Genomic DNA, 23,811 nt, shown 5'->3' on the forward strand with positions numbered 1-23,811 from the left:
AACATCAAAGACCAAAAAATGATCACAAATCATTTTTTTGTGTGTGAAAAACTGCAATTACTGTGAAGTGCAATAAAGCAGGTGCAATAAAACAAGGTATGCCTGTAGCATCTCATTTAATCTTCAAAATAACCCCATGAATAATTAACCTCATTTTATAGATGAGGAAAGAGTTTCAGAGAAGTTAGATTACTCATCCAAGCTAACACAACTTGTAGGCTGCAAAGCTGGAATTTAAATTCAGGTATTCCTGGGCTCAGATATTCAATGTTGACAGTTATGCTATGCAGTCTTCTCATCTTAGAGGGAGTAACGCTTAACCAGGGAGAAAGATGCTCTAGTGATGGAAACCCAGGGCTACAGAGTATGTTGACAGTTTGGTGAGTCTCTGCAAAGAGCAGAAATTGCTCATGCCTTGCCAGGATAAAAGTATTTGTTGAGTGCCTTTTGAGTGTCAGACATGTTACTGGGTGCCTTGAGAACCTATGATTGGGCACTTCAATTTTGGCGACCTTCAACTATAACTTTCCTTTCAGAAGTACCGCCTGCACTCAACTCTGGAATTGTCGTTCAGACCAGTTTTTATCACTTCATCAAAAGTACTGCAAGAGCTTTATGTGGTCAGTCTTAGTGGCCTTATTAAATTAAAATGTGTTCTATTGAGGTTACATTTTTTTTTTACTGTTTTGTCACTCTTTTATTATCATTTTAATAATTAATAAAAATAGATAATAGTGATAATATCCATAGTAGCAGTAATTTTCTTTTTGCTAATTTCCTTTTTATTCATCTTTCACTTTTAATTAGTCCAGTTTTGGATTTGCTGGTGATTGATATAAGAAATATCAGGAGAAAATAAGGCCTTTTCAGCAAGCCTCCAATCCCCTGTCCTCCAGACTCCAGTGTGTATTTTGGTGCTGGGAGTCTTTCTTAGTTCCTAATTTTGACTTCCATCTCTGCTGTACCTCTAAATACACCATCAGGGATGACAACAAAGCCTTTTGGGAGCCTGGCATTGCTGGAGAGTTCCCTGTGCTACTCTCTTGATAAGGGTTCATAGTGAGTTGTGAAAGGGACATAGGAGTTCTAGACCGAAGCCCAGAGGCTGGCTGGCTATCCACCAGCTGGGCAGAAACATAGACATGATGTCAGGACACCCTTCAGGTAGACCAGTTAGCCAAGATCTGTCCTTGGTCCTGAAAGAAGCAGCTGTATTTTCCTACCTCGAGTTGGAGCCCGGGCAGGGTGCTTGGACTCAGGAGTGGGCTGCTCAGGGGCAGCGGGCACAGGCTCACTGACTGGCTGCTGGGGCTTGTTCTTCTTTATGGGCATAGGCTGTGGGAGGACCTGTTTGGGGAAGCCCTTGAAGAACCATGCTCCAGAGCGCTTCCACACCTGGAGGAGGAGAGGTAGAAGATGAAGTCATGGCAGCTGAGCACTATTGCTCCTGTCTTGATGAATGCTAATTTTCCACTTTGCTCCCTGTCCTCAGAGCACCCACACAATAGGCTCCAGGAGCCGAAGGGGACCCGTCCACTCACCTCTCTCTGCTCGATGCAGATTTTGCAGAGCCATACAGGGTGTGGGCGGTTGTTGGAGGTCTCCACCCCACACTTGGTGCAGACATTCTGGAGACAAAACACAGCCCAGTGCACACTTAAGATATGTCAGGCTCGGAACTGCTGGCAATCAGAAATGGCTGGGAAGGGTGGCAATGAAGCCCCATTCTCCCTTGTTCCTCACCTGCCTCCCATGATCAAGGCAGTTAGAATAAAGTTCTAATTTGAGTCTTGATTTCTGATAACAAGAACTGGAGTCATTCCCAAACCCTCAACGCAGGGATTCTCCAAGAGTCTCTGTGGGGCCTGAGTTTTCAGCATCCACACCAGGGAGATCATTGACATAATTTTTTAAAGAGTGACTATTTATCTGTTTCTTACTTTATTTCTTTTTTCTTTCCCAAATGAACTGGAGACAACCTAGACTATGACTATAGATTCAACTCCTTACAAAGAAGGAAGTTATCTGAATAAATGCTGTGACTATGCGATGGAACATTATACTTTTGGCTGAGTTTCCTGCCAATCAAAACAAACAGGTCACAAAATTCTCACTATCTAGTTGACTACAGAAGGCAGGTTTTTTGGAGTAGATAACCTTCCCCCAATATTCAGGTGATATTATGGATCTCTCCAGCTGGATTGTTCCTTTGAATTCCTTTCCTGGGAATCAGACAGACCCAAGGACAGTTGTGTTTCTGTCCTGGAATGGTCAAGTGCAGACAACCTGAGCAGAGGGTACAAGGTGGAGAGCATACAAGCCCCAAGAGTGAATGCTTGAGGCTTTCCTGCCAGTCCAGTGGCTAGGATCTCATCTTCCAATGCAGGAGGTGTGGGTTTGATTCCTGGTTGGGAAGCTAAGATCCCACATGTCTCATGGCCAAAAAACCAAAACATAAAACAGAAGCAATATTGTAATAAATTTAATAAAGACTTTAAAAATAGTACATGTCAAGACATCTGGAAAAAAAAAAAAGAGTGAATGCTTAAGAAGACCAAAGTCTAACTTGGCCTAACTTGGCTAGAGAGAGGCTTTCTAAAATGGCTTGTACTGTAACCCAGGGTAGAGCATGCTGTGTATGCTGTCCATGTACACATGTATAGGCATAAGCCCAGCAGTTTTGTGTTTTTTCTGGCCACATGGGATCTTAGTTCCCCAACCAGGGATTGAACCTGCACCCTCCCGTGGTGGAATCACGGAGTCTTAACCACTAGACTACCAGGAAGTCCCCCAGTATGCTCTTTAGGATGACCAATATCTTGCTGAGCCAGAATACCCATAGGTTCAACGACAGTTCATGTTCTGCCTCATTCTCCCAAGGTCATCCTGTATGGAGCAGAGCTCCAAGGGGACAGAGGGGTCAGCATGACATCTAGGGGAGGAACCATGCACAGGCACAAGAGCATGCTAGAAGGAATCAACCCAAGCTCCATCCCTAAGAGCAAAGGCCCCCAAAAGGCTGGACCCCAGGCTTAGGCCCTCTGCATGGGATGTGCAGGGAAGCAGGAAAGGGGAGGGAGATGGTACCTTCTTACAGTCCTCACACACCACACAGGCGGAGCCCAGCATCCCCAGCTGTTCTCCACACAGGATGCAGCGGTTCACCCCGTCCCCGGCCACGTTCTTCCTCATGTTCTCTAGGCGGTCCACCAGGCGCCTGGAAGCAGAGTCAGGGTTATATGGACCTTACAGGACCAGGGACCACCAGCATCTCCCTCAATACCTGGCTGATGGCCTTAACCTTTTCTGGGGCACATATTCTTGAGTATCTGATGATGACTAATTGGGCCACTCCCCAGAAAAAAGGTACATACATTCTGATATATTTCAGAACATCATGGAACCCCTTTCCTGTACCCCAAAGCCTATCTATTCTACTAACTTCAGATTAAGAACTTTAATCTTTTCTCCTGTCACCTCCTCCAGGGACATTGTCTTCTGAACTCCAGATCTTTTTATCTAATCGTCTACACAATGTCTTCACTTGGGTCTCAAACTTGCGCTTTCAACTCAACTCTTCATCTTGGTTGCTCTTCATTCCATCCCCAGGAAATCTGCTCCCATTCTCAGGAAGCAGTAGCGCTATCCACTAACTTGCTCCAACCAGAAACCTAGAGGGTCTTTCTGAGCCCCTACTCTCCAGACCTTCAATGACCCTACCAAATCCTATTGTGTCTAACCCCATAACATTTCCAGAATCCACCCACTTCTCTGTCTTCACCACAGCCAAGCCACAGACATCTCTCCTCCAGATGACTGCAGGAACCTCTCAGTCTCTGTGTCTTCATTCATCTCCTTCTATCGTCTGTTCTCCCCACCACAGCCATGGAGAGATTCCTAAAACATAAATCTGATCATGGCACTCCCTCTTCCTCCTAAAACCTTTAGCTGGTTCCCATTCCACAAGGTTTCTGTGATCCTATGCGGTCTGGCCCTGGATAAAACCCTCTTAGTTTTATCTTCTAAGAGTCTTCTCCCTCTTAGTTTTACTTCAGTGTTATAGTTCAGTGGTTCTTTAAGTCTGATGACTAGAACATCAGCACCAGTGTCTCCTGGAAATTTGTCAGAAATGAAAATTCTTGGGCCCCGACCCAGAATAACCTAATCAGAGAGTCTGGGGGTAGGGCCTGGCAATCTGCTTTAGCAACCCCTCCAGGGGATTCTGGCAAAAGTTTAAGGACCACTGCTCTGGTTACCCTGGTCTTCTTTGAGTTCTAGTTTTCCTAACTGCCTCAGTGCTTCTGTATATTCTGTTCCTTGTGCCTGAAACATGCCTTTGCCCATTGCACATCTTTGTGATCTCTCTCTCTCTCTCTCTCTCTCGCACACACACACACACACAATTTTCCTGTCTAGATTCCCCTTATCCTTCATTTTCCATATATATTTCATATTCCAATATCCCCTCCCCTTAGAAAACTTCTCTGACTACCCATTTTATTTACTCTAATTGCAACCCTTTTGCATAGCACTTGCCACATGTATAAGTAATTGTGGGATTGTCTACATTAAGTAATTAGTTAACTGTGAGTCCATCTCTAGATTATGAACTCCCCTGGGTCAGGGATCTTGTCCTCAGGGCCAGAACAGTGCCTGGTCCACAGTGAGTGTTCACACATGATGGTCGAATGAATGAATGAATGAATGCAGCCCACCTCCTAAATATGTAGTCAGCAAAAGCAAGCTGAATTGAATGTCAAGTGACATATAATAGCAACTTATACTTACTGAATACATAGTGCTTATTATACGCTTGGCATGGTATGAAGTGCTTTACCATCCAACCCTAGGAGGTACTATTAATAAGCCATTTTGCAGGTAAAGAAAGTGAGTCACTTTCTTCCCAGGACACACTCTGAATAGCACAAGGCTGCGCATAATGACTCTACCTGTGGGGGCATCCTGCTTCGATCTCAAGTGGGTTGTTTTTGACACGTCCCACCAGCCTGAGGGGCTTCCCAGGTGGCGTTAGTGGTAACCCACCTGCCATCCCTGCAGGAGATTTAAGAGACACAGATTCGATCCCTGGGTCGGGAAAATCCCCTGGAGAAGGAAATGACAACCTCCAGTATTCTTGCCTGGAGAATCCCCATGGACAGAGGAGCCTGGAGGGCTATAGTCCATGGGGTCGCAAAGAGTTGAGCATAACTGAAGCGACTTAGTATGCACACATCAGCCTGAAGTCATCTCCTGCTTTTTCCCTCAAACAAAACCTTATTGTTTCCGTTCCAGCCACCACCAGTGGAATCAGATGAAGTTGGATCCTGCCCACCCCTCCACGTGCTGGCTCTCAGCTGTGGACACCAGAGGCATGAGAACCACTGGGATGGCCCTTGGGCATCACAGGGTCCAGGAGGTCCCTGGCCAGCCCTGCTAGCAGCCACCTGATGCTGACTCTCCCCACAGCCATCTCTCCTCGGTCCTGCCATCCGCTCAAAGCGCTCTAGTCGCTGTGTTATAAATAGCAGCTTCTCTGTGTTCCATTCAACAGGGGAGCCCACGGAGGAGCCGAAAGCAGTTTGTGGGCGCTAGAGCCTGCTGTGACCCTGATCAAACAGGGCTGTTTAGGGAGGCAGCATGTGAAAAAGCAAAGGCAGCACGCTCTCTTCCTCTGCCTCTGCCCCAGCCCTTCCCACATTTTCCCTAGAAATGGTTTTTATAGGATGATGCAATGATGTGAGGCAACCAAATCCAGGGGCTCCCGGGCTCAGTCTCAGTACAGCAGTAGCCAGTGTCTACTGAGCACTTACAATGTGCCAGGCACAGAGGTGAGCACTCCACATGGGTTTCCTCAACAAATCCTTCCAGCAGCACTGCAAGCTGAAGACTATGCTTTTCCTCATTTTCCAAATGAGAAAAGTGAAGCACAGAGAGGTGAATTGAGATACTCAAGTCACACAGTAGGGAGGTGGGTAGGGAAAGCCTGAACTCAGATTCAGGCAGTCTGGCAGTGTGGTTTTTGAGTCCCTGTTCTTTTTTTTTCTACATTTAAGTAAATAAAAAATCTTAGTTCCCTGACCAGACATGGACCTGTGCACGCCTACAGTGGAATCATAGCATCTTAACCACTGGACCACTAGGGAAGTCCTTCAAGTTCCTGTTCTTATTCAGACCTCGCTGCTGCTACTGCCAAGCAGAGCCATGGGGACCTTCTTGAACAGTCCAGCCTCCCCCTGCTCTGTTCCGTTGCCTTTCTCACATCAATGGGGCCTCAATCACTGGTAAGTACCAAGTTGCACACATGAGTCTATCTCTTTTGCCTCTGACTTCTCAGAAGCTGGGATAAGACACCCAACAACTGAGCTGCCATCTAGTTCCCCTAAAGAGTCCCCGACGTAGGATGGAGAAATCTGGATGTTAGCCTTGAATTTTGCCTCTCTGGGATGCAATTTCCTCATCTGTAAAGGAGAAGGTGTTGGGCTAAGTTGGTCATTGTCAAATTGTGTTTTATGGCACCCCAGAGGTTCCTCAGAGACCATCTTGGGGCCACTCACTGGAGTGGTATAGCGGGAGTAATGCTGAGAGCTATTTCATTCAGAGTATATCTGTGTTTATCTCTTTCATTTGTTTGAGCTTTTGGATTAGATTTCCTTCAGAAAGTTGGTTCCACTATTTAAAGATACAGTTTGAAGTTGTCTGGAGCAGACAGATTTGAAGATGCTTTTCAATGCCATAGAATTACCAAATGTTATGCGACAATGGTAAGCTAATGGAGGCAGAGGATGGTAATTGCACAGTGTCATATATATATTTTTCTTTTTTGGGGACACATATTTGTTCTCACATTTTTTTCCCTTCATCCACAGCCAGATGAAGTGATTAATCTAGCCAGAAAGTAGTTACATTTTGTTCTTCTCACTCTATCAGTGGTGGTGATGGTGGTGAAGGGGGCAGTCCCAAAGCACAGAGAGCACTAAGCCTGGGCTAGAATCTAGTTCTATGCACCAGTAAACCATCTTTGCTTTTCATGAGTTTCCCTTGTGGCCTTCTGCCTCGAGTCAAGCTTTGCCAACCCAGCTCAGGAAGAGAGCATGGGCTAGATGACCCAATTCTAAACTGCAGCATACTTTACTCAGGAAACCTAGAAGGCTCACCTGCTGCCACTTGCAAACCCACACTCTTGCATCCCTCTCAAGATGCTTGCTCCTTCCATCATTCAGTCCTCAACTCCAAAAGGCCCCATTAACACACATTGTACTGGGAGTGTCTCATTAGCTTATATCAGTGGCAGCAAACGGCATGGAAAAACAGATTGAAGATCATCCAGATCTCTCAGCATAGCGACCCTTGTTATTTGTGAATTCAGTACAGACCAATAAAGAGAGAGGGTAGTGGGGTAGGGTTGGGCAGACCTTCCTTCTCTGCTCAAAGACAGGGATGAGCAGGGTGGCAGGTGTGGGGGTGTTTCCTATAGCCTGACCATTCGGACAACCTCTTTGCAGCCCCAGATGCTAGGGCCTCAACAGGGAGGGCCTGAATAGCCAAGGAGCATAAATTTGGAAATAAAACTTTGCAGGGAACTAAGTCCAAATTATGTCATGAAGACCATGAGTCATAGATGAGTCTATCCTGGTGATAAAATATTTCAGTTTCTTCACCCCATAAGGAATGTTTCTTGTTACCAGTCTTGGCAGGAAAGTCCTATATGCACTATGAAAGATGCCTGTAACCCTCAATGCATGTTAATGACCCAGAAGAATTAAAAAAAAAAACAACAACCAATGCCTGGGGTCCCAGCTCTAAAACTTCTCAGTTATGGATTTGATTACACCCGGAAACCAGTATTTCAGCCTGTGGTCCTGTTGAGAGCCACCGCATGCAGGTATGTTCTGCAAATGGATGGTCCATCTAGATTACCCTAGAAGAGTGTTCAACATTCAGATTCTATGGGACTGGGATGGGTTCCAAGTGACTGTAGCTTGGAGTAGCTCCCTATGGGATCTTGGTGCTGGTGAATTTTTGGCCACATTTTGAGAAATGCTTCCATAGGGAAGGAAGCAGTGGGACAAATCACACAAGAAAATGCTCTCCTCATTATGTTAATTGGAGGAAAACCCCCCAAATCCATGCAGAACTGTGATCGTGATAGAAGGCTGGGTTTGGAACATGCTCATCTGAATACATGTGCCTAGTGTGCACCAGGCCAAAAAAAAAATTAGAAAAGAAACACACTGAAATATTCACAATGATCATTTCCAGGTGGTGGGATTATGAGTAACTTTTACTTCCGTCTTTAATACCGGTGCTACCCTCTTCTCTTAAGCACCCAGTTAGCTGGACTCCTTTATACTTTCTTAACTTTCTATGATAAACATGAGCTACTTTATGTTAGACAATAAAATTAGCATTTTTGGAGATAGAGAACATGTAAGCCAAGGGTTAAAAGCCATGGCCTTAAATCCTACCCCTCATCCAGGCAATAACCTAGAAAAAGCTTTGTGCTCTGCGTGCTTTCACCCAAACAAAATGTGAGCAGTTAGATGAGATGCACCTCAAGCTTCCTCCCCTGGGCAACACTCAGGGATTCTCAGATGCTGAGGCTAAAGCATCCAGATTTCTCCTTGTGTTTTGAAACTGAAGGACCTTCACTGACAGAGAAGACCCATCCGCATCGGCAGGCTAGCTTTGTTTGCCTATCTAATGTCTCCACATTAAGCGCCCAATTAGCTGGACACTGTATGTGGCTGTCACTCTCTAGTTATGTCTTTACATGCCTGATTAACTTTATGAATCCTACTCGTGCCTCAAATCCAGGAAACCCATCCATCACCAGGCTGGGTGCATAAGGGGAGCTGATGGTTATTCAGTGAAGTTGGGTGGGCATCTCCCGTTTCTCAGGATGTTTCCGGAGGCACCAGAAAGGTTAATGGTCTCCTCCTCTGGGCACCAACAGACAACCCCTGGAGGTGGTGGGAAGTGGATTCCCAGGGTGCTCTGACCTTGCTGTCCAAATAGACGCAGATGGGCTATTCATTCATGTGACGAATATTTATGGAGAAACTACTATGTGGCAGCAGACAGCGAGGACACAACGGGGAGCAGAACAGATGAGGGGCCTGGCGTCATGGAGCTGGCATTCTAGAGACTCGGACATTTTTACATGATCACATTGATCATCATAATTCAGCTCAGAGAAAGTACTCTGCAGAACAAGCTGTGAGAACTCAGAGGGAGGGACATTAAGTAGGATGGGGCCTCAGAGAAAGTGACCACTGAAATGAGACCTGAGGATAAAGAGGAGCTGGACCAGTAAAGAGGGTGAGGAAAAGCACTGGAAGAAGAAGGAACAGCAAGTGCAAGGGAATTGAGAGTTGCTTAACAGGGCTCGGGCGGAACAGCAGAAGATGAGTCTGGAGGGGTGGGCAGGGGCCATTCCCTGCAAAGTCTTGAGTCTAACAGTGATGGGAAAGCATGAAAGGGCTTTCGGTAGAGGAAACCCAACTTCCCCCATTTTGAGACAATGTATGGACATATGAACGGAGCCCCTGGAGTCTTGGAACAGTGAGTTTCAAATGCCAAAGTGGTTCTAGGTGGAATGAGGCAGGCAGGTCACCAGACTTTGTCTACACATGGGAGGGACCAGGTCTCTTGAAACTATAAGATTGTCCCCAGTGGCTCTAATTCAGTGGTGAAAGTGTATACTAGCAGCAAGCCCGTGAGATGCCATCGCATGCTAGCTGGCTTAAGGAGTCCCTCTGTGTTAGCTTCTTAGTGCTTCTGTCACAAATTACAGCCTAGTGGCTTATGACAGCACAAAAGTCCTAGAGATTACATACCTGGCCCAGGTTTCACTTAGTCAAGGCACTGGCAGGCAGGGCTGCCTTCTTTCTGCAAGCTCTAGAACATCTGCTCTTTGCCTTTTCTAATTTCTAGAAGCTGCCCACATTCTTTGGCTTGTGGCTTCTCCCTCCATCTTCAAAGCCAGCAGTCTAGCTTTTGCCAATCTTGCTGTTACCCTCCCACCTCTCTCTTATAAGGACCCATGTGATTATATTGGCTATTCCAGGGTAATCTCTGTATCTCCAGATTCTTAATCATACCTGCAAAGTCTCTTCGGCCATGGGAGGAACACAGTCACAGGTTCCAGGGGTTAGGATGTGAACATCTTTGCAGGGTAGCATTATTCTACCCACGACACCTATATTCCTGGGATGCAAGTTCTGTTTCCACCTGGTTCAGGTCAGAATCAGATTCAAGTCCTTTTCTCTGGAGCAAGGTTTGGGCAGTTCCTCCCTGCCTGGCTGTGGATGTCAGAAAAATCAAGTTTTTGGACTCTGTGAGTTTCTGATCACCTTCTCTGGGTACTCAACCCCAGGAAAACATAGAGTCTCTCCACACGTGCACACGCACATGAACACTTGGACACACACACACACACACACACACACTCTTTGAGAATTAAGAAATGTGAGGCACTTATGATGCAGGAGTTGGGGTGTCCATTCTTCAGTGACCTTGCTTGGGTGCACAGTGGACTTTGGGCTTTGGACTTTGGACTTTGCGATTTCCTGGCTCTGAGACTTTAAGAAAGTTACATAACCTTTCTGAGCTTCTGCTTTCCATCTGTATATTTAATGAAAACAAAGTCCTTGCCACCTGGAATTGTTGCAAAGATAAAACGAGAGTGTTTGTAAAATGCCCGGAACACGGTAACTACTCAGTTGTGGCTGCTGCTAATTATTTCTTCTGGAAATTTGTAGCTTTAATAGCTCCCTATGCTCACATTTTTTTTTCTGTGTAACCAGGGTGCTAAAATCTGCACATGAAATCCATCTTTCTAAAGCTTTTAAAGAGGCTGCCGTGACTAGAAACTGACAGAACTCATGTGCCCGTCTCTAACCACACACACAGATGGAACATACAACCACACAGGAACATGGGTGTGGTTGTCGCCCGCATACAGAGCATGCTTTCACACACACACGGCTGTACACACTCTGCTTTTGCAAGGAGCCTAGCCCTAGTTGGCTGCCTTCTGCAGACAAGGATACCAGCCAACTGCAGATCTGATACTGCTTGTTCGTTGAGCTCAGCCTTCCTCCAAAAAATCCAAATTGGCCCCAGAAATGTTCAGGCAACTGCTTTAGAGCTTTCAAACTGGCATTGCTGCAACATCTTGATGAATGTTGAAGAGAAGCCTAATAGATGTACAATTGCTCCAGAAAGTAGGTTTAATGGGGTGAGCTGCAGAGCTGAGAAGAACACCCTGCCTGTGAAGGTGTATTGGCTGTACGTGCTGGTCCCTGAACTGGTGAGGAAAATGGCGAAAAGCTGGGCCTCCATCACTGATGGTGTGGAGACAGAGAGCTGCCTTTAGAGCCATGATGGAGCGCGACTGCACGATGGTTTGGAAGACGCAGCGGAGTGAGAGAGTGTGTCATGTTGTATCTCTCTCTCCCTCACATACACACACCATTAATTCCAGAGTCATGCTGCTTTCCCCATCACCCTAATTGCCAAGTGGGGAGATGCTACCACTAGGTTTATTAGACTTGGCATTTCCTGAAGTCTAGTCTGGGTCATCTAGACTGTGAACATGGCTGCTCTGAAGGGGGCTGGTCTGAGACTCCAACGCCAAGGTCTCTCGGGAACCTGTCCTTAAATGACTAAGTCCCTCCATCATGAAGCCATGCTGCCGGCATGCAGAGTGCATGCAGTTCAGACTCATTAATTTCTACTGCTGTTTATTACCGTCACTAGCTGGGGAGCTGTTGATCCTACTCTCTCTCCTTGATGGATTGGTCAGTGGGATTCCTGTCTGGACCCCAGCACTTTGGGGAAGGGGGTCACCCCGGGTCAGGGTTGGAGCCAAGAGAGAAAGCCCGAGGGCTCCGCTGGGCTAATGTAGTCAGCCAGGCAAGGAACTGGGTCATTTAAACCCAATAATAGCAACAGTTATCTGGTGCTGTGCTAAGCATTCCTTGTGCATTGTTTTCCTTAAGCCATACAACCTGTGAGGTCAGTTCTATTATTCACTCCCATTTTGTGGGGGGTGGGGGAGCGGAGAACAAGGCACTCAGACAGGAAGTCACTTACCAAGGGCACAGAGCCAGCAGGTGGCCGAGATGCGACTGGAGCCTGGGTCTAGCTATTTGGACGCTGTTACCCGCTTTGGAAGAATGAAGCCTTTGTTTCTTTTCAGTGCTTACAGTTGGGGCACCTCCTAACTCCTGCACCTGCCCTTTCTTGTCATGGAAAGTAGGGTTGAGAGAATATGCTGCTGAGGCCCACAAGGGACAGTGAAAGGTGAACTGCCCCACTGTAGGAAGAAGTGTGTGACACTCAGTCTTTTAACCTGAGTGAATATATAAGACACCCTGTAAATTATTGACTTCCCTGAAGCTCTGAAGTCATTTGTCAATTGCCTTCCCTACCTGCACCTCTGAAAGGCAATAAGATAATGCGGAAAGACAGATTCAAGTTCAGAGTTTGGTTTGGCCATGAAAAGACTGTGTACCCTGGGCAAGTGCCTTAACCTCTCTGAACTTCAGTAATCTCATCTGTGAAGTAAAGACAGTAGTCTGTCACTCTGAGAGGACATAGTAGGGATTAAAGGTAATGCAATATATTTGAAAGTTCCTAATAGAATGCTTGGCTATAAATGATTATCTCTCTATCAGTCAGTTCAGTTCAGTCACTCAGTTGTGTCCAGCTCTTTGCAATGTTATGGACTGCAGCACGCCAGGCTTCCCTGTCCATCACCAACTCCCAGAGCTTGCTCAAACTCATGGCCATCGAGTCGGTGATGCCATTCAACCATCTCATCCTCTGTCGTCCCCTTCTCCTCCCGCCTTCAATCTTTCCCAGCATCAGGGTCTTTTCCAGTGAGTCAGTTCTTCACATCATGCGGCCAAAGTACTGGAGCTTCAGCTTCAGTATCAGTCCTTCCAATGAATATTCAGGACTGATTTCCTTCAGAATGGACTGGTTGGATCTCCTTGCAGTCCAAGGGACTCTCAAGAGTCTTCTCCAACACCACAGTTCAAAAGCATCAATTCTTGGGCACTCAGTTTTCTTTATGGTCCAACTCTCACATCCATACATGACTACTGGAAAAACCATAGTTTAAATCTCTCTATAGAATAGCAGAATAGGCATCTAACTCTGAAGCCAGCCAGTCTGGGTTTGCAATCCCAGTTTGCTTATTAGCTGTGCAACCCTGGGAAGTTGCTTAACCTCTCTGTCCCTCAGTTGCCTCATCTGTAAAATGGGAATGATAATAATATGGCTTAATGCATAAAGCTGTTGTGAGGGTTACATAGATGAATCTGCTTAAAGCTTTGAGTACCCTGCCAACACATGGTGTTTTTTATTTTTATTATTTTATTATTTTATTTTATTTTTATTTTATTTTATTTTATTATTATTTCCCTAGAAGTTGAGTTATGGTTACAGGAAAATTCTCATTTGTTTCTTCTTCCTTTTTTGAGTCACTCAGCAAGAAGGCTAGAGCAGTGATTCTCAACAGGGCGTGATTTTGCCCCTCAAGGGGGCATTTGGTGATGTTGGGAGACATTTTGGATCGTCACAGCTTGGTAACAGTTCCAGTTACTACAGGCATCCAGTTGGAGGGAGCCAGAGGGAGCTGCTAAAAAATTCAGGGCACAGAACCACACCCACCAGAAAGAATTATCTGTCTCCAGATGTAAATAGTGCCAAGGTTCAAGAACCTTGGGCTAGATGGACTTGGATGTGGACATAGTCCAACTCCAACTCCCCATTTTATAGATGAGGTCTGGTAAACCTCAAAGTTAAAATTATTCAATGAGAGACTTAGTCAGTTGGGTTTAGAATTATCCAACATGCATTCATTTGCTCTCTTCTTTTTATGCCAGGCACTGGACTGCTTAACAAATTAGGAAGACATCTGTTTTCACTGGAGGCTTCCCATATAGCTTAGCTGGCAAAGAATATGCCTGCAATGCAGGAGACCCCAGTTCGACCCACTCCAGAATTCTTGGGCTTCCCTGGTGGCTCAGCTGGTAAAGAATCCGCCTGCAATGCAGCAGACCTGGGTTTGATCCCTGGGTTGGGAAGATCCCCTGGAGAAGGGAACAGCTATCCACTTCAGTATATTGGCCTGGAGAATTCCATGGACGGTATAGTCCATGGGGTTGCAAAGAGTCAGACACGACTGAACGACTTTCACTCATTCACTCACTATTTTCATCTTGTGCAAACAGATTCCCTGTATTATTAAGGATGCATGGACATAACAAAGTGTTGATCTGATCCCTTGAAAAACTGAGGTACTACTCAGTGTTTCTCAACATTTGGGGGTTCAGAATCCCCCCAAACTTGATGACATCTATGAATATTTCTTCTTAAAAATGAATACATACACACAGATAACTATGTTTATAATATCAGGATGCCCCAGAACCCCCGAGTTCTATCCACAGAATGTCTAGGACTCCAAGTTAAAAAAAAAAAAGTAGCAGGGTGGCTTGCTGTCAGTTTGTCAAGCCATAGGAAAGATGCCTAGCTAATTAGATGCAGCAAATTCCAAGCAATATTACTCACTTCTCCCTCTGTCCACACTTTGAGAAAAATTCTAGGCTAAGACTATAGGGGATGGTGGAACTGAGATGGGGAGGTGACAGAAATCCAACAGATTTTGTCAACAACAGTCTCCCAGTGTCTCTTTGACTTCCTCCTCCATCACAGTGTTTGGACACCAAGGTTAATGACAAATCCTAATTACTTCTTCGGATCCATCTGTTGAGGGACATCAACCTCAAATGGAAACCACCAGGCTGCCTGTCCCCTTGCAGACAGAATATATGAGCAAATGCCTTTGAGAGGGTCTGAAGGAAAGAAATATGATCAAGACATGGAGGAACCTACCAGGGAAACAAAACAAAAACAAAACCTGCACACACAAGTTTCCCCAGGCAAATGTTTAATTCCAGATTTAATATGCTTTAAAAGTCCTGTGGGCACCCTCTGGGTGTCTGTTCAATTCACAAAGGACCTTGGCACTCTCTTGAGAAGCACTCAGCATCCTTGTTTGTGTAGCCTGGCACCTCTGGTCACGGCTGATTGGATGAGAGGCAGGCACTTAGGGTGACCTGGACCAGAGTTCCTTTCTTGGGAATTTGGAATTAGGGCTAAGAAGAATTATAGCAACTGAAGAGGTATAGTATGTGACTATATTTTCTAAGATGTGGATGAGAAGCAGAACTTCCGTGAGTCTAGGCTGTGTCCTTGCAACCCTTAAGATACCTCTGAAATCTTGTATTCAGTTCCCCTTTTTGCCTAATGGAGTAGAATCTCCAAAGAAAACTCCCATTTACAGCTTCTTCCCCTGGATGTGTAAGTCATTCTTCCAGGAAGAGGTGGATCTCTTTCTCCTCTCCAGTAGAACCCAGTGGAGGGATGCTCTACCAGTCCCAGACCTAGCTGTTAAGAATCCCGATGACTTCCGCCTTTGCTTTCTTTGCCAGGTAAAGGAACTCAGGTCAGACGACTGAGTAAAGAAAGATTTCTTGGAAAGAGAGCGGCCATGCAGAGCACACTGTGTGAAAGGGTTGGAGCTTTCCTGGCCCTTCCAGTCCAACCCAGTCACTCATTGAATGCAGTTGAAAGAGTGACCCCTTGCCCATGCTACACGGAGCAGAAAATCAATCTGTCAGAGTCCTGCCTAAATTCTTAACCCACAGAATCATGAAAAATAGTAAATTGTGGTTGTTGGCAGTCAGTAAGTGTCGGGTGGTATGTGATGCGGTCACAGATAACTCAAACAGTCTACCTGGAATTAATTTCCTTTCTTGCAAGCCAAATGTCCTAACTAGTATAGAAAGTTTACAGCAGTCAGGCCATGCAAAATAAATTCTGAGATCCCACTTAGCCTTGAATAAGGAATGTGGGGACAAATGAGGCTCTTTAATGAATTTCCCTTCTGGCTATCATCCTTCCCTCTAGGGATGCTGAAGAGAGTAGAGCTTGATTGTGGGCCGAGTAGTGAGTGAAGGTTTAGACACCCTCTTGGTCAAAAGCAAAGAGGCTCCAAGGCGAGAACCAGCTCTACTCAGCTGCATTGCCTGGGACTCCCTGGGGCATCTAACTCTAGCTAAACCACCCCAGGGAGGCAGTGCCTCCTGGGACACCTGAGGCTGATTCTCACTTGGAATTCACAGCCTTAGGACCATGGAGACAAGTTCTGACAGCTTTGGAGGTAGAAACAGGTTAGTAAGATCACTGGGAAGGAATCACTGGGCCAGTATAGAAGGGATTCTAGTTTCTAACTCCCCCAAAAGTGGGTGAAGTTGGTCAGTCATGTCCAACTCTTTTTGACCCCATGGACTGTAGCCTACCAGGCTCCTCTGTTGTGGAATTTTCCAGGCACGAGTACTGGAGTGGGTTGCCATTTCCTTCTCCAATGTCCCCTCCAAACCTAAGCTTTAAACGTTCCTATATTCTGCAGAGTCTAACAATTTTGAGGCCAGGCCTTCAGGAAAGACACCTAATAGGAGCATAATTCTGAGAGTCAGCCAGAGAGGGACATGTCTCTTAGCTCTGTGTGACTTTGGACAAGTGACCTAGATTTTCTAAGCCTCAGTTTCCTCAGCTGCAAAATGAGGATAATAATAGAACCTACTTGATCGGGCTGAGAGGAGCAGTTAATGAGTTAAGCCTATATGAAGTTTTTAGATTCAGTGTTTGGCACACAGTAAATACTCAGCCTATAAATGGTACCCATTATAATGATTGCTTATTATGTAAACAATGACTTTGCATATCTCTCAGATGACTGTTAGGTAACAGAAAAGGAAGTTCAACATCACAGAGCTGGTATCTGGGCCCAGAAGGGGACACAGTTATACCCACAGGTTTAATAGAAAGAGCTCATTTGCTGAGAGAGACAGCCAATAACATGGTACAAGGTCCTCCACCAGATACTCCCAAATACTTTACAGTCAGAACAGGAAGGATTCTGAGACCCAGGGTGACCTGCCTTACTGGATGTGTGGGGAACTGAAGCCCCCAAGGCTCATTAACTGAGCCTCAGGTTCTGGAGGGGGAACCCCAATGGCACCCCGTTTTCAGCCTCACTCTGTGCCTGATGTGTCGCTCTCCTTTCATCTGACTCCACTCTGATCCTCTCCCAGGGAAGCGTGGGTTGAACAGGAATGAGGGCAGGTTCGAGCTCATAAGACACAAATAGCATGGCTTTGCCTCTGGCGATGCTACCAGCGAGGGCTGGCAGCTGGAAGGGCGCGGGGAAACAGCCAGAATCCTCCAGGACTGTCCTGCCTCCTGGCAGGATGAGAAAATGTAGTGTTTCAGCAAGGGGACACTCTGTCACCATGCGCTTGGTCCTGGCTTCACTGGAAGGCTCTCAGATCTCCTTCAGGGGAAGCCAGGGGCTTGCCAAACCACAGTCTCGGGCATAATTCTAGAACGGAGGCCTTGGTCGGTGTAAAGAAACACATTTCCTCAGCAAATGTGTTGTTAAATGATCATCACCATTAACTGAGCATGTGCCCTGTGTCAGGCACCATGATAATATTTTGCATGTGAATTAAACATTCCCAGAGAAGTGTGTGCTGAGTTATCCCTGTTCTTGCTGTCCTTCAGTCACTAAGTCGTGTTTGACTCTTTGCGACCGCCTGGAATGCAGCACACCAAACTTCCCTGTCCTTCACTATGTCCTGGAGTTTGCTCCAACTCATGTTCATTGAGTCAATGATGCTATCCAACCATCTCGTCCTCTGTCACCCGCTTCTCCTCCTGCCTTCAGTCTTTCCCGGCATCAGGGTCTGCAGAGGCTCAAATCAAAGGCACCTACTTCCTGTGTGTTCATAACATCATTTTCCATCCAGGAATAAAATGATCTGCAGAGCTTCCCCATTTTGCAGATGAGGAAATTGAGGAAGGAGGAGCTCAAGTGGCTTGTGCAAGGTCACACAGGGGATTAGAAATAGGGCTGGAATTTGAACCCAAGTCTCTCTGACTCTGGGGCCTCAGGGGTTAACTGCTGTGCTCTTCTACCACGTCACCAGATCAGGCAATGTAGCAGGACATGGGGGCAAAGCAGGGAGCCCATCTACCCTGTTCTTGAATGTTCAAGCTAGAATCCACTTAATTCACAGAGATCCCCTTAATTTACACCCAAAGGCAGCCCAGTCAACAGGGATAGATTCTGATATAAATCTAAATCAGCAAGTCAGAGTGTCTTCTCTGGAAATTTGGACCCTGGACTACAAAATTCCAAGCTCTCCAGCCTCATGGCCACAGGAGATGCAGAAAGAAACTGACCTGGGTGGGTGGGAGGAGCACTGTCTGCCGTGTTCACTCACTCACTCCACAAATACTTTACCGCACACCTACTATGTACTAGGTCTGGGGATTCCATGGCGAACAAAACAGGTAACAATGTCTACACTCAGGAATCTTATCATCTGATAGGGAGAGACACACAACAGTCAAACTCAATGTAAAATACAAAGCGTGTTAGCTGGTGGGAAAGTGCTATGTAGGAAAAAGGTTGGAAGTTCTTGCCTCCAAGCAAGAATTTAACATCCATATCCTTCTGCAAGGATATCCTTTCTGCAAGGCTGAGGCCCCTTGTTGGTTGAAGTGAACACACACTCAAGCTCATACCCACACACTCACAAAACCTCCAGCCTGGACAACTCCTCACTCCTGATATATCTTTTTAAAAGCAAAATAAAAACTCAGCCATGTAAGCAAGCCCCTCAAGACCTCTCCCCATTAGCAACCTACCCAGGAAGCTGATGGAGGGCTGAACACAAGCTGACTCCGCCTGTGTGTTATCTGCCACTTGCCAACATCACCTCTGATCGCCCCAGCCCACCCTGAACAAAATGATCTGCAGAGGCTCAAATCAAAGGCACCCACTTCCTGTGTGTTCAGAACATCATTTTCCTCCCAGGAATCTTGTTAACACCCTGCTGAGTGGATGGGCGGGGAGATGAAAGGACACCCCAGTGCCCAGCCAGTTGCAAGCAGTCAGCAAAGGCTGCTCCCCACTCTGCCCCAGGGAAGAAAGTTCTGGGAAGGAGGTGACATCTCGGTGACCCCTCCCATTTCCCATCTGAGGTTCAGTCTTGGAGGACCGATTGGTGGCCTCCCTGAGTCCTGGCAGTGGAAACTTCTACCCACGCCATGAACTGCACCCCCCAACCCCCAACACACACATACTCACTCTTCTCCCAGGCACGCCTCCCCTCTCACTTCCCCATCCACCCCTCCCAAGCCCACCTGCTAGCCCTCCCTCTCTCTCTAACACTGCCCTGGCTCACTGACGCTGTCACTCCATGACACACACTCACCACACACCCTTCTTCCATCCCTTATGTGTTTTTGTTACCTCCGCCCTCCAAACTCTGCTTTCCTCCCCCCTAACATTCGTTAAATGCAAAGTATGCCCAGGCCACTTGATGCGAAGAACCAACTCATTGGAAAAGAACCTGATGCTGGGAAAGATTGAAGGTGGGAAGAGAAGGGAATGACAGAGGATGAGATGGTTGGAATGGCATCACCAACGTGATGGACATGAGTTTGAGTAAACTCCGGGGGTTGGTGATGGACAGGGAGGCCTGGCATGCTGCAGTCCATGGGGTCTCAAAGAGTCGGACGCGACTGAGTGACTGAACTGAACTGAATGCCCAGCCCTGGGCCAGGAATGATACAAGCTTCACTTCACTCCTTATGACTGTCCTATGGGACAATGACTTTTATTTCCCCCATTCTAGAGAGAGCAAACCGAGGCTCAGGGGGTGAAGCAACATGCATGGGAGCTGTAGCTGGTAAGCAGGGAGTGGGGATGGAACCCTGAGTTCTTGGCATCCAGACCCACCAGCTTAATCTCTGAAGCCTCACTCTCACGCTGGCTCCCCTTTAGGAAGGATCTCTCCCGTTCTCTCATATAGTTCATTTCAGGCGTGCGCTCTCTTTCCCGTACTGTGTCTTTGACGTAGACTTGCTCCCCCTTACCTCACCCTCAGCTGTATGTTCTAGAACCTGCATGGCCTATGTCACTAGAACACATTTCTGTGCAGCCGAAATGGTGAGACAACTGTGCTCACACACACACCTCCAGCCTCCAGAGACAATCTCCCATCTGCCTCTGAGAAGGCACCCCCCTTCTCCATCTTTAATGCACCTCCCCAGCCCAGATGGCCCCCTCCCCAGCCAGCCCCCAGCCCACTCTCTCCTCTGTTCATTTCTCCTCTCCTGGCTGTCTCATCTCCTGCACCGAGGATTCCGGCTCTGCCTGAGTGGGTGGCTCAGCGTGTCACAGATGACAAATCCCAAAGGCAGCCCTGCCCCGTGCCCTCCCCAAGCACCCCGCCCTGGGCAGCACGGCCCTCCCAGAATGGAGGGAAGCGCAGGGCCTCACCCGATTCGCTCCTGTTCCATCTCTTCCATCTTCTCAGCGCGAGCGATCACCCTGTTGATGATTTCCTTCTCCTCATCTGTCAGCTCTTCCTGTTTCCTCTGTCTGTCCGGCTGACTGCTGGGGTGGACAGACCATCCTGTCTGGAGCCTGAAAGGTAATATGGGAAGGCGTGAGGCTGGAGAGAAAGTAGGCCGTTGTGGTTAGGCTCTAGCCTCTGGAGTCTGGTAAACCTCAGTTCAAATCCCTTCAGGCAAAAGAATCCCAACCTCTCAGAGCCTCAGTTTGCTTATCTCTACAGTGGGACACGTGGAGGCTTTGCAGGTGGCACAATGGTAAAGAATTCACCTGCCAGTGCAGGAGATGCAGGAGATAGGGGTTCAATTCCTGGGTCAGGAATGTTCCTCTGGAGGAGGACATAGCAACCCACTCCAGTATTCTTGCCAGGAAAATTCCATGGACAGAGGAGACCAGTGGGCTGCAGTCCACGGGGTCGCAAAGAGTAGGACGTGACTGAGCAACTGAACACACACACACACACACACACACACACACACACAGTGGGGAACATATACATCCTTCATAGGGTTCTGCTGAGTTTATTTTTCTTAAGTGCTTAGCATATGGCAGACACTCTTGACTTGACATTTGCAGGAAGTTCATGGAAACCTGGGCTTCCCCTGTGGCTCAGACAATAAAGAATCTGCCTGTAACGTGGGAGACCTGGCTTCTATCCCTGGTTGGGAAGATCCCCTGGAGAAAGGAATGGCTACCCACTCCAGTATTCTGGCCTGAAGAATTCCATGGACAGAGAAACCTGGCAGGCTACAGTCCATGGGGTTGCAAAGAGTCAGACACAACTGAGCAACTTTCACTTTTCATGGAAACCTGGAGGATAATGGTGTTCTCAGGAAAAGAGTCCAAACAGTAGACTTCTGCAACTGGAATGGAAAAGATTCTGGGAGAGTGGTCTGAAGCCCTGGATCCCAGGTTGAATCCAACCCCTACCTGGCACAAAATATGTTTAGTGTGGGCCACAGAATTTTTTTTTTTTTTTTCAAATTTAAAGTAGTTGCCAACTACACCAGGAGCCGGCATATTGCATATTGAGTGCAGCACTTTCCACAGCATCATCTTTCAGGATTTGGAATAGCTCAACTGGAATTCTATCACTACCGGGAGCAGGAGCTCCGCCCATGGCAAAGGTCATGAGGAAGGAGGCTCGGCACACGCAAAGGCAGATCGAGCCTCAGGAGTCCCCCTGGAAATTCTCGAGCATCTACCCCCAAACCAGAGTCTGCCTACTTTCGGCTTTGTGCTCTCACCTACACCTCTGATTTTACGGGGGCTGTCCCCCACTACCTCTCTCTGAAAAAAGAGTTAGCTTACAGCTCCAGTTAATAATTCCTGGGTGTGACAGTGTTTCAACCTACAAACTCCTTTGGAAATCCTCTAGCCTGCCTGAATAGGTTTTTCCGGCCACATGTGATTGTTCAGAGCCTCCCAACTGTGAGAGGCAGGAGATGTTCTAAACTGTCTAAACACAGATTCTTTTGAGTAGTTAAAAGATTGATTAGAAATTGTATTGGTGAAGGGTTTTTCACTTATTGAGCCAATGTTTGCTGCTAAGTCTCCATACTCCTTACCTACTGTGTCCTTGGCAGTGTATTGATTGATATAATGGGTGTATAGAAATGTAAGTAGTAGCCTCAATGTTTGTAACCTTGGACCCTTGAGTTAATTCTTGTCTTGATTGAGCCCACCTCACCTTTGCCCTATAGGAATGCAGCTTTGTCCAGTGCTTTTTTGGAGGCTGGTGCCTGACTTTGGAATAATCACCTTTAGAGAAAGATAAGTTTCTTAAAATGTTAACAGGCCTCCTGGCCAGAAGATGATGTAAATCACCTGAACTTTTGCATATGATAAGTTTGAAAGCCTGGCTTCGATTAGGACCAGGAACTGCTGTCCTTGCATGACTCCACCCCTTCCCCCATTATCCTCTATGCACAACTTAAGGTATAAAAACTACTTTGGAAAATAAAGTGCGGGCCTTGTTCACCGAAACTTGGTCTCCCCATGTCGCTCTCTTTCTCAAATTCTGGCTGAGTCTCCATCAGGAGCGCGGAACCCGCCATGCTTGCTAATTATGCCTGGGCTTCTAAGATCTGACCGGGGAGGCCTCAGTGTCTCCTCTCCTTTGGGAGAACGGAAGGACGCCTGCGGCCTACGTAAGTGGTGCAAACTTCTTGTCTTGAAGTTTTATTGGTCTTCTGCGTAAACCAAGCTACTCAGCCTCTTTTCTCCACTGAATTTTCCTACTGAGCTATCCTCATTCTATTACTCTTTATATCCTTAATTAACGTTTAATTAAGCAGTTGTTTCCTGATCCTCGCCTACGCCGTCTCTCCTTCGAATACCCTGGATCAGCTGGGGCTGGACCCCGGCACAACTAGTTTTAAAAAAATCTCTCCATTTCACACAAATATCTAGATTTCCTGCCTCCAAAGCTCCTGTAGCATTTTAAGTTCCATCCTGTGCTCTTCTTGACTTTTTTGTTTCAATAAAAAAGCAAATACTGACATGGACTTCCCAGGTGGCGCTAGTGGTAAAGAACCTGCCTGCCCATGAAGGAAATATAAGAGATGTGGGTTTGTTTCCTGGGTTAGGAAGATCCCCTGGAGGAGGGCATGGCAACCCACTCAATTATTCTTGCCTGGGAAATCCCATGGACAGAGGAGCCTGGCAGGCTACAGTCCATGGGGTGGCAAAGAGCTGGACACGACTGAAGCCACTTAGTAGCAGCAAATACTGACATAGTGCCTTCTGGAGGCCCACATTACTTCATTTAATCCTCACAACATTTCTACAAGGCAGGGATGGTTATTGTCTATTTTCTGGTGAGGAGACTCGGGTGTGGAGAAATTAGACAACTTGTCCGAGGTCGCACAGCTCGGAAGTGGCAGAGGTGGAATTCAGACCTGGGCAGCCTGCACACTTAACCTCCCCAATATGAGGTGAATTGAATGCCTATCCGTGTAGCCCCAGGGATGGTGCAGAGGATCAGAGCTGGATAGAGAGCTAATGCTACAGTCTATGGCAAATTATCATTCTCTCCACTAATAATATCCTCCACCCCCCAGGTACTGAGGGGCATCACCCAAGTGGAATGCAGGGCTCAACACCACTAGAAATTCTTGTCCCTGTTGGGGGGGAAAATCAGTAATTACGAATCTCCTGGAGCCAGCACCCCATTAGCTGCCAGCCTCTATTACTTCCACTGCTCTAATCACGTCAGTAGGCATGAAATTGCCTTTTGACACTTAAAGTTGAAAATTAAAAGCCCCGTCTCCCCCCTCCTCCCTCCCCACCTCCTCTCACATCCTCCC

At 46.9% G+C, this 23,811-nt stretch overlaps 1 protein-coding gene across 1 annotated transcript in view; it reads right to left on the reverse strand.

Annotated features, from left to right (window-relative positions):
- Positions 1–23,811, reverse strand: part of RPH3A (rabphilin 3A) — a 66,158-nt gene that overhangs the window by 25,492 nt on the left and 16,855 nt on the right. The window contains exons 4-7 of the mRNA XM_055549707.1: positions 20,429–20,575; positions 3,088–3,217; positions 1,542–1,628; positions 1,224–1,395 (exon numbers count right to left, since the gene is read on the reverse strand). Of these exons, the coding sequence (XP_055405682.1) occupies positions 1,224–1,395; positions 1,542–1,628; positions 3,088–3,217; positions 20,429–20,575 (536 nt within the window). The remainder of the gene's footprint in view (positions 1–1,223; positions 1,396–1,541; positions 1,629–3,087; positions 3,218–20,428; positions 20,576–23,811) is intronic.

The sequence above is a fragment of the Bubalus kerabau genome, chromosome 16 (assembly GCF_029407905.1).
Source record: "Bubalus kerabau isolate K-KA32 ecotype Philippines breed swamp buffalo chromosome 16, PCC_UOA_SB_1v2, whole genome shotgun sequence".
NCBI classification, from domain to species: Eukaryota; Metazoa; Chordata; class Mammalia; order Artiodactyla; family Bovidae; genus Bubalus; species Bubalus kerabau.